The sequence below is a fragment of the Aedes albopictus genome, chromosome 3, assembly GCF_035046485.1.
Source record: "Aedes albopictus strain Foshan chromosome 3, AalbF5, whole genome shotgun sequence".
Taxonomy (NCBI): domain Eukaryota; kingdom Metazoa; phylum Arthropoda; class Insecta; order Diptera; family Culicidae; genus Aedes; species Aedes albopictus.
The window spans coordinates 400,561,431-400,573,291 of NC_085138.1; the positions used below are offsets into that span (position 1 = coordinate 400,561,431).

Below are 11,861 nucleotides of genomic sequence, written 5' to 3' on the forward strand. Positions count from 1 at the left end.
AACCATGCTTCTTGGAGTGGAACCGAGAGGTTTCGAAGTTAGAACTGCTTTGCAGCAGTTCCGTCTCGAATGCCCAATCCCTGCTTTTCACTACGCCCAAGAACTCATCATTTACTCCTGTACAAAAACAGAGACAATAAAATAAGAACGGAATCGGCCGCTCCTCCTCCTCCGGGAAGAGACGACGTTCCCACGTGGGAAGATTTGAATAAGAAAAAGTGTCAAGATCTTAACCGTTATAATTCACATGTATTGTACCTCTCTATGTTGGGCTTTTTATGTTCTTTTTTGTGAATTTTTGTTTTCTTTTTTCTGCAATGAGAAAAAAACAAGGCTTCTGTTGCTTAATATTTAAATAGTGTTTTTTTTTTGTTTGTTCTAATTGAAGATATTCTTTTGACACACTCCTACTATCGAAAATTGGCATTTTTCATGTTTTCAATCGATGCTCGATTGCACACTATTCAACTTATCATCAATCAATCATCATTTATAATAATAAGTATTTTAATGTTTGTGGTAAGGAATCACTTATGTATATGCAAAACGTTTCATGGGGTTTGATTAAACCTATCAACAAAAACAGAGAAAACGAGTTCGGTGCTTTTTCTTTTCTGTATCTCATGAGAATTGCAACTATCGCGGTTTGGTTGTGGTACCTAAAATGATGTTGAAAACAAGCAACAATTCAGTGGGAAAAGTTATACAGCATCTCAGCACTTCGCAAAAATATTGTTGATTTTAATTCCACTCTAGAGCATAAGGAGTAATTAGAAGAAATGAGATTTGAAAACTTAGCCGTCATGATTGTATTGACCTTCAAAAGAGAAGCTGTTTTGTGAAAAATTTTAAAAGATTACTTTAAGAAATCTTTGAGTAATACTCAGAAGAACCTAGTGAGATTTTTTGAAAGAATCTCCAGAAAGCAGTTTCCCAGGTCGAACAGCTGGAATAGGAAGAGTGACTACAAATTACTACGTATCACTCTTGTTCTTCATAATATATTTTGAAGAGTTTCAACCGAATTTTTGTAAGAGTTGTCCTGCAATGCACCACTGATTTACATTATAACTCAAGAAATTCTTATTTTTTTCTGAAACCCTTGCATACGTTAAAAACAAATATACATTAAAAGTTGTTTGCCATACCTGTTTGAAAACTTGACAAAGCGATACTCTAGAGTGTGAAAAATCAGTTATTGTTTCTTTAAAAAATAGCCGTATACCGTGAGGTCGCCATTCACCGCTCATTTAACGGCATTTTCGTAAAGTATATGACATTAAAAATCGACGTTTGAGAATATTGCACTTTAATTTACGTTAGCAACTCAACAATTATGTTCCTATTATAGAAAAAATATAAAACGATTGTAAAATATGTTTACAGCCGAAAAAATAAAAATCCAAATGTGTAATCTCTTGGCTCCTATTACCGCTCATGCATCCATTCACCGCTCATAATGGATCCATTCACCGCTCACTGGATTATTTTTTCATGGAATCACAGCAACTATTCATTTATAAAAACAAAATAACTTTTATTTACCAATGTATTGATGATTCATGACGTTCAGTTCATCCTGTTTTGTCAAAATGGAATCTTTAACGGGTTTTGATTGTTGGATATTTTTTCCGCTGTTTGCCTTGAACAGTTCCCATGTTGTCCTGCAGCGCAGTGTGAGAAACATTTTTTGAGAACGTGATTTCAGGTACACCCATACAAAAACTTGGTGAAATGAAGGTGTTTTAATTTGGCAGCATGTTACATTCACTTTTGTTACGATACTTTACTAACATTTGATCATTTTTGTATGATAGACCCAAAATGAGCGGTGAATGGGGCATGAGCGGTGAATGGCGACCTCACGGTATACCAACAATAATAATTGCAAAATTTGTATTTAATATAGCTTCTTCCACTGAATTGTCGAAGCTTACGTTTTCTGGTTTTGCACAATGTAGTATTATACTGTTAGTATGCCACCATTCACTAGCGAAAGGGAAGGAAGAGGACGTGGGGATATTCACATTTTCTCCGCAAGGGGAGTCCGGCGTGTGGCACCGGACGAAACAACGCCGGCAACTCCTCACTGTTTCGACCGAAAGTAAAGTGTAGACTTAAAATGTAATCTTTACCATACTCGTTTAACCTAGGCACTAAGCGACGTTAGTGGTTGTTGTTTGTTGTTGTTGTTGTGTTGTGTTGCAGTTCTCTCTATCCATCCATCCAAGGGTTTATGTTGTTTTTTCGTGTTTTTGATTATACAAAAGTTTGTTTCGAAAGTTTTAGAAGACTTGCGTTTGCGGCGGCATCGAGGTTGCCCCGCTACCGGGATGTTCCGGACTGTGGCGCTGTTTTTTGCGCTTCTTCTCTTTTTTCCGCTTTTTCCGCTCCTTGTCGTCTTCGTGACGTTTTTGCTTTTTGTGCTTCTTCTCGTGGGTGTCGAGGCCGGACGCCTCCAGGGACGACTGCTCCGATTGGGGCGCTACGCCCTCCTTGTATTTGTGTTTCTTATGCTTATTCTTATGCTTTCTAGTGGGGGCTGTCTTCAGGTGCTTGTACTGTTCCGGTAGCTGATGGGAAGATGAAAATGAAAAAAGAATGTGAAATAGCTGTCGTAATCAACAGAAATGGTAAATCTTACGGGTCCAGGATGCAGACGGAATCCAGCCAATTGTACGCTTGTGAGGGGAAGTAGATCTTTGCCGCCAATTGGTGGTTTTTCGATGACGCTTCTGAGTGAACTGTTGTCCTGGAATAGTAAAAAAAGGATGTTAATATTACAAGAGAAACTAATGCCTCTTGGCGTAATTAAGGTCTGCTTTCTCAGTTATAAATCGATAGCTTTTTTAGACATAGTATAATAATAACTTGTAGAGAGGAAAAGTCGCTTTCCCTAACAAAAAAATAGTTACTTACGAGATGTCCCGGTCCGTCGATGACGCCCGGCAGGTTCGGCAGGAACGATGAAAGTTGCTCCTTTACTTTCTTACCGCTAAATTTACTATACGAATGTTCGAGGCCATAGTGGGCCATCAGGTTGGTCGCACCGGTAAGTTCTCCTTCGCCTGCAATGGATGTAAATATATTGGTTAATAGGAATTTAGAATAGATCTTTGGATTATGGAATCTTGTACCAACAATCAACATCCAACAAAAACGCGCCCCACTTGAAGTCTCTAGGTCCTAGATATTTTCTGTTGAGATCTGTACAGAGTGTATAGACCACCTTGGATCTTCTCAATAAGCCGAACCAACAATTCCAACGAGAAACAGTCCATCTAGTTGAACAAGCGGCACGTATCAGCCTGTATTTCAGAAAATAGGTCTTCACGACAATTCCAAGTCATGGACACCCGGAGTTCTCATCTAACATATGGGATCGGTGAACTTGTACCTTGGTGGACGATGTGATCAGTTCACGAGAGTTTATCTATGAAACAGTGGCAGTAACATCGCAAAAGGTGGAAGAAACCGCCGGTGGAAGGTGACACCAACGGAATGGTTGATTCAACGAGGGGTACCAACAGCTGACAAACCAGATGAATGCCGCCAGGAGACGGATACTAGATGCTGGTACCCGACTCGACAGAGAGCGATATACGGTGGCAAGAATCATAAGATACACGAAATCCACCTCAGTAATAAACGGCAGCATGAAGAATGTATGGAAAGTATGGAACGGAACGATATGCGAAGGTTTTATGCCTCTATCAATGGTGCGCGGCACAGGACTTCACCAGTGCCCGGTATGTAACGGCAGGAAATGTCCTGATCGACGAATACCAAGGAGTTGCCGCACTGTTCTGGCATCCAGTGGCTGAATATGGAATACTCCTCCACCAGAAGCAAAAACGTTACAGAAGACGAAAGTAAAAGACAATAAATTTATTTAACCGCTTCGACATCTAGCGCGAAATAACTAGTTAGAATTGGAATTTGGAATGTATGTACATACTAGCCCTAGCCCAGCAGGGTAAACTGTCACAATTAGCCACTAAAGCTTGTCGTATGCAGCTTGAAATCCTAGGACTGGGCGAAGCAGTTCGTTGTCCTAACTTCGGATAACACAGGTCCAACTTAGCTATACTCTAGCTAGCCTACGAGACGACCACTTTTTTATCTGTATTAACGAGATTATTAGCCCTTGGCTAGTTCTTTTCTGGTCCCACGCTTTACTTCCCTTCCGAAGGAAGAACCATCACACCAGATCCGCTCCACAGGCGACCGCGTTCTTCGTAACCCTAGAGTATACGGAAGCATGGTAGTCAAGAGCTGTCAAATCGTATTCAAAAATCGTGAAAAAACGTTAATTGTTAAAAAACGGGATAGTTTTGTGAAAAGTTGGTGAATAGAAAACAAGAATGGTTTGAAAAGGCAACTTTTTGTACCTGCTTCATGTTCCGGAACAGTTTCTTCACCGAGGAAATTTGATTTTACTACCTACCACACAAAAAAGAGCCATCTGTTATATTTTTAGTTTGGAATATGGATCTATTAACTACCATTTCCATCCAGTCACTACAACTTTCTATTTCGGAATTTATGGCAAATTTTTTTTTTTTTTTTTTGCTAGGTTTCTAGCTGCACTCTGAATAGAGTTGAAACCTCTACACTAGACCCGAAGATAGAAAAGAGTACGTAATCTTTCAGAAGCAGTTTGCCAGCCGTACGCGGAAAATGATATCCATTAAGACACTGTTGCCTACTGACTCAGAAAGTTACGGTTATTTCGGAATTTATGGCAAATTCATTTAATATACTGAGATGACCCGTAAGGTCTTCCGAAAGCAGTGTTTTTGTTCTCTTTAACATTACACCACTTTTTTCCGCTTTTGGTGTTTTTTCGATCTTTTGAACCACCGTTTGTAGTGCCGAGATCGTACATTTTCTACTTTGATAAGCGAATTGTTTTTTTACAAAGGCATTGCTTTCATAAACTTGTGATTTATGTATTAGCATAGTTCCTTTTCCATAATTTTCAACATTACATAAGATAAACTAATCGGTCTGAATGCTTTAGGTTGGTTTTATCTCTCTTTCCTGCCATCGAAATGAAAACAGCCCGGACATGAAGCCAATCGTTAGATATAGGCCCCAAATTCAGGCTTGTCCTAAAAATCTCTACCAAGGGTGGAACCAGTGTTTTCTCCTCTTTTTGGATCATCGCTGGGAATATTCCATCCATGTCAGGAGACCTCAATGGTTCGAAAGATCGCACAGCTCTCTTAACCCTGGCCCGAGTGAAAGCTTCGTTTGCAACCTTTATTGCGTCTTTTTAGATCCTGAAATCCATGATTGGATCGCTTGTGGATCTGAGACAGAAATTCTATTGTGTTTTGGTCGCCGATGGTCGACTCAGGAATTGAATCAGGGAAGTGGATCTTTAACAATTTGCTCAATGTATTATGCCTCTGAAGAAAAATCAGAATATGGCGATTATCTGCCTCTGGCTCCTGATATCAGCGCGACAGTCACTAATCATAACAGCGTCACCAGATTTAAAAGTATATAATTCCACTATATGGGGTTTGACAGCAAGAACACCCATTCCACTGAGCTACTCTTGCCGTTCGTCACAAATACATTCAAAAACATCTGCCACTTCGCGAAACCCACGTGTTTTTGTTTTTGGCGGGAACACTTTTTCTTTTGTTTTGCCTTGCGACTGTCATGCGGCGGTATGCCTTGCGAGCGTACGACCGCCGCAGGACTCTAATAAAAGATAAGCGCGACAATATCGCTAGGCTCTACAGTAAGCGAACCGTCCGTCTTTGCGGAGTTTACCCACACCATTGGAGTTGTCTTTTGAACATTTTTTTGGAGTCTGACCACTACGGGTATATTCTCTATGCTTTCACACACTCGATTCCAATGGACGACTTCAATGTAAAGTTGAGTTCTGACTATGAGTACGTCATGGGATACCAAAGATTCTGAGATATGAGTGAAAACGGAGAGTTGTTTGCAAAGTTTTGTGGCCACAACGATATGGTTCATTAGGGTTTCCCTGATGACTTTACGGAAAATATAATCGACCTCATATGCATCAGCCGAAAATTTGCGTAACGAACGAAGCTTCGACATTGCATTCGACCATCATCTACTTATTGGCGAGATTCGATTGACCATTGCTAGAATAGGTAGAAGACACTACTAAGCTCCAAATCCAAAAGATCCTTCGTCGAGGGGCTGAAGAACCGTGATGCGAGTATTTCGGAAGTGTTGCAGCGTGGAAAGTCACTACTGCCCCCACTCGCATAACAGTCCCATTTGACTTTTCATCACTTTTGAGTTAACGGTATGAATAGTCAAAAAAACAATAACGAAAATTTCGAATTTTTATGTCAATGTGTGAAAAAAATACCAGTTCATGAGCGTCCCATATCAAAAGTACCCGCATAACAGTCCCATCATGGATTTTTGTGTCACGTAACACAAAACTGAACAACTTTGTAGAGATTGTAATATTTTTCAAAGTTATATATTCATGTGCAAAGCAATCTGTGAAAATTTCGAGATGATCGAAATATTTTTCAAATTCTGGCGATTTTTCAAAGTTAACAAGTTTTCAAACTGCAAAATGCCGTTTTCTCAATTCTTACTTTTTACAAATGGGACTGTTATGCAAGTGGGGGCAGACTAGAGCCCCATTAACAACGCCTCTATCAGTATTGGTGGAAATAATTTGAGAGGATCACAGATGATACCTGGAGAAAGATAGAGGAGAGCATGAACACCAAAGCCGGAATAGAGCGACGAGCGAAAATGCGATGATCCAAAGCCGTGGCCGCTATTCGGCTATACACGGGATAGTCGAAGTAAAACATATAGATGGGACATAAAAAGCCGATGAAGGCGAAAAAGCTGAACATATAGGCGACACTCGTCTACTCTAACTGTATCTCCGGTCGCCTTAATCTTCGAGGACGCGCGCCATCAAACAACCAAAACTGCACTGCGCTCGCGCTGTATACGACGTGCGAGGTTTTTTGGTAGTGTTGTACTTTTTACAACAGCGCGCGACCTGGAGGGTTAATGAAACTAAGATGAATGCAGGAATAGGAACACTCACTTGCAAAGAGTTACACTCATTTGCTGTCCTATCAGCTCAGAGGCGTGCTACCAAGGAACGCTGTATGGACGACTCAAATGAAAGCGACTCTCCACGAGGTGTGTGTATTTTACATTCACCTCGTGGAGTAGCCTTCACAGCTCCCTCACAACTCTGGTATGCGTGTGCGACCCCAACTCTATGCGGCAAACTTTTAGACAAACAACAAAGCAAGAGTCGTCCATACACCGTTCCTTGGTAGCACGCCTGAGCTGAGAAAACAGCAAGTGAGTGTTCTCATCCTTGGATAAATGCTACGGTACCCGAGAAAAACACGTTTCGATAGTTGTTAACCAACCCGGCTAACCAACTGAAACGCTTTTTCGAGTGCATTGGAAGCCTTTTTGAAATGTCAGCCACACCACCAACATTTTGGCACAACCCGCCAAGGGTTCGACGTAGAGGGATCGGGATCAAGAAGGCATAGACTTGTTTTGTGAGTTTAAGAAATGTAATCAAAACAGTCAAACTGATCCGAAGTTTCAAACGTGAAATCTGTGCTGTTATACGCCAGTAAAACCTGGTATGTATCAGTGGAGAACACTCAACGACTGCTGCAGGCCTTTATCAATAGATGCCTGTGGTAGGTATATAATTCATGCATGGTGGCCCCACTTTTAGATCTCCAAAGCGGAGCTTCATCGTCGATGTCATCGAAAGCAGATACCGACAGAAATTCGAGAGCGAAAGTGGAGATGGGCTGGCCACACTCTACGCAGGGGCTGAACAAAATCTGCAAACAAGCGTTAGACTAGAACCAAGCAGAACAGCGCAGCGAAGCATGGGTGCTCATGCACATGGTTGAAAGTGCCTGAGTATCGATATGCGTCGGTGAGTCGAGATAGACCCTACAGAGACAAGAACATGTTTGTTTACCAATCAAGTTAGACCCTTTGCCTTTTAACATGTTAATGCAGACTAGTAGTCTTCATCAGTGTCAGTAATGCAATCAATTAATTTGTAATGTTTTCAGCCCACTCAATTAATTTTACAAGTGGTACCGTGGGTTGCCCTAATTTTATTCGGGTCCAAACTTCGCTAAATGATAACATTTAGAGATCAAAATCATTGAACTTATTGTGCAATTGTTCTATTATATTTATGAATTGATATGAATAAGCGAAATTTGGGTACACTACGGTAGTCGAAATCGATCTCTGTCAGAGAATAAGCATTAGAGGACGAAATTAAAAAGTACAAAACTGATTACACTCTTTCGATGCACGGGTAAGATTATTGAAAGCAAGTCTGGGCTATTTTTCTGGCTCTGTAGTACGGAAAATTCAATAACAGTTTTGAAAATACAATTTCTTTCTATTGGTATAGCAAAAGCAAATAAAATCTTTCCTATCACTTAATGAAATAATTGAAAGAGAACAAAACAGTAAACTGTTTTTCCCAACATTAGATTGATCGTTTTGAAAAGTTAAACGAGCAAATATTCGAACTATGACATGCGTTATTAATTTCCTAGTTTACTTAAGTGTATCTTGTACAAGCATTTTATGACCTTGAATTTCAATATGTTGCAAAAGAAATTTAATTTAATGATGGAATGCTGACCTGATTTCCACTTGATCCAGGTTTTCATATATTCAATCGGAATCAGGAAAAGAAAATATTGCTCCAATTCAGAACCTTCTGTTTACAATCCTATATACTTCCGGAACTACTAAACTCACCTGGTGGTTCCTTCATCAGATAGAAAGGCCCACTGTGCACGATCGAGGGATTCTTCCCGAGCTGGATCGTGGTCTTGAGCGTTCCGGACGAGTCCTGGCGGGCCACAACCGGGGACCGTCCTCCAGCCCCGCCCGCCCTCGGGGACGATTTGGGCGAGTATTGCTCCACCTTCCGGAACTGGTCGGTCATCATCACGTTGCCGTAATTGTTGAACATCACGACGTCTGCCACCGACGGTGGTGTTGTTGGCTCCTCCGTGTTTCTTCTACTTTGCTGCTACTGCCGTCGTTGTCGCAGTTTACTCTTTTTATTACAACATGAAGTCGCAACAAGAGAGGAGCCCCAAGGTTTTAAAGGCAGCACCAACAGCAGTCAGTGTCTATTCAACACCACTGTGGTTGGATGGATGGGCTACGCTCTCTCGCCTCGACGACGACGGGAGCCCAGAAATGGGGCTGACGCGACCCCGGAATCTGATCCGATTTGCGAGTCCGATCAGTTCACCGAGCGGTGGAAATTCACCTTACCGACCGAAACAAACACACGAACACGCGGAAAATCTACTTTGGACGAGGAAATTTTCACTTCCAATCTCCTTTTTCGCGACGAAATTCACTGCCAGCTACGAAACTACTCACGACGGAGAGGAGTTAAAAAATTGTTCTGCACTCGCAGACAAGCAGCAGCGATGCTTGACAGCTGGTGACTGACAGCTACTTCGTATTTTATTTCGGAAAAGGCTTTTGGTGCGGTACGGTTGGTACAGCAAAAATGTTTGTGTTGGACGCCCTTCAGGAATGATTTTGCACAGTGGGCCACGGAGTGTCAAAAATTTAAAATGATGCCTATTGGTCACAGACCAAGAGGGAGGAGCTGATATTGATGGGTTTGCACAAAAGTGCACGCGGCCTATCGGTTCCGAAAGGTACAGCCGCGGATTTCACTCCCAGTTTACTTTATCCTTACGGGAAATAACATTGCGGCGTTTCCTACGGTGCAGCTGTTCCTTTCGAAATCGATAGACCGCGTGAACTTTTGTGCAAAGCCCCTATTTGAAACATTTCTACGATCACGCGGTGTTTACGTTTCAAGAATGAGTTATATGTATCGTTATATCAAGCGGGTTGCATTTATTTTTTGCTGTGAAATGACCACGTGCTCCATCATACGAGACACGAAATTTGGATCAAGCAAGCCATGCTATAACCGTCACAATTTTGCCAGCTCTTACCGTGGAAACTTTTGTTGTTGATCAAACAATTGCATTATGACTTGCATTATGATTAAGAAAGCAGCTGAAATTAGTTGCATTATGAACCATAAAGCAATGGGATGATTGCTGTTTACATTTTTATTGATTGCTCTCAGTTGGCGCCAGCGGTAAAAATTGCATGCAAGAACTTTTATCACCGACGAACCGCGACGTGACAGTGGTGTTTCAAAACTGTCCTCCTCCCCCCCCCCAAATTTAACGCAGACGCGAACCTCTTCCTATATGAATAAATGGGGGTTCGGAGTCAAGCTATCAAAACAACGCGAATCGTTATAGAGGAGGCGGTTGTGTTCGGCTATTTCGTATACCAAAGTCGTGAGCGAGCTGTGAAGGCAACCACAGAACAGATGTGTATCTTCGAACAAATGTTAAGTTTCGAGGTGGATGACGTAAAATTTTCACTTGGAAAACTAGATTGGAATGAATTCCCATGAGAAAATAAAAAATCATCAAAGCATGCTACGCCGCCTCCCTATGCTCGCTGCAGGCTAAAGCTTGACTTCCACCACCAGGTTCGCTAGTGTTGAGCTATCAAACTGGCAGTGCTTTTCGTGACGAAGATTCACCCCCGTGAGGCAACTCTCCACGCGGTGAATGCAAATTTCATTCACGCTGTGGAAAGTTGCCTTCATAGCTCAGTATGCGTGTTCGACCCCAATGTTACTTGACAAACTTTCAGATAAAACTACAAGGTTTAATTCATCCATACATTGTTTTTTGATAGCATGCTTCTGAACTGAGATAATAGCAAATGAATGTAAATCTTAGCAAATGAATGGTCGCACACTTGCATGCTTCTTCGAGTTGTACAACAAAATCGGGAAACATTTCTCATTTTAGGACCCTATTACGAATGGATGTACGCGCATTGCACACTATTAGCCGTTTTAGAGAGTTTGGAAGAAGGAATCCGATTATTTTAGCATTAAGTTTATTTGATTAACTTTGATGTTATGTAAACTCGTCCAAGATGGAGTATTGTTTGTGCTATTGATCCCCGTAGGCAAATTACTTAACTGGTCGACAGAGATGCCAGATATACAGATTTTAGTCCTTCTATACAGACAAGATACAGAGTACAGACAAATACAGATTTTTAAAATGTGATACGGATTTTTCCAGAAAGCAGTTATTTTCAATAAATTTAATGAAAATTTTTTAAATTGCTGCTTAAATTTTGAAGAACTTCAGAAAATTTGAGCATTTTTACACATGTTTTAGACAAATAAATACCAGTAAAAATTAAAAACCGTAAAAAAGCAGAACATTTTTATTCGTTTCTATTGAAATCATGGACTCTCGGCGAGATTTTTCACTTGAGTTGTCACCAGGACAAGGAAGATAACTTCTTCCGGTATATAATTTTTGGCATCTGCATCCCAGTTTGTATCTTCCGAAATTGGATGAGCTTAGTATAGTATAGCATAGCATCACAGAACAGATGTGTATCTTCGAACAATTTTTAACTTCGAGGTGGAAGTCGTGAAATTGTCACTTGGAAAACTAGATTGGAATGAATTTGCATGGGAAAATAAAAAATCATCAAAGCGTGCTACGCCGCCTCCCTATGCTCGCTGTAGGCTAAAGCTTGACTTCCACCACCAGGTTCGCTAGTGTTGAGCTATCAAACGAGCAGCACTTTTCGCGATGAAGATTCACCCCCGTGATAGCATGATTACTTGCACAAATCTTGGATGGAGTTGCAAAGTTGAATATTTCCATTGACATTGCTGATGTCGCTACTATCTACAATGTCATAGATTCACTCAGCTCCACACACCTGGCCCCTAA

At 41.1% G+C, this 11,861-nt stretch overlaps 1 protein-coding gene across 1 annotated transcript; it reads right to left on the bottom strand.

Annotated features, from left to right (window-relative positions):
- Positions 1 to 1,879: 1,879 nt before the first annotated feature.
- LOC109426522 (mediator of RNA polymerase II transcription subunit 19) lies at positions 1,880 to 9,506 on the bottom strand. Its single transcript, XM_019702055.3, has 4 exons — positions 8,797 to 9,506; positions 2,920 to 3,068; positions 2,645 to 2,752; positions 1,880 to 2,573 (listed from the first exon to the last, which is right to left on the bottom strand). Exons 1-4 carry the CDS (start codon positions 9,011 to 9,013, stop codon positions 2,286 to 2,288), a joined length of 762 nt encoding a protein of 253 aa, XP_019557600.1. The 5' UTR covers positions 9,014 to 9,506; the 3' UTR covers positions 1,880 to 2,285.
- Between the last annotated feature and the right edge of the window lie 2,355 nt (positions 9,507 to 11,861).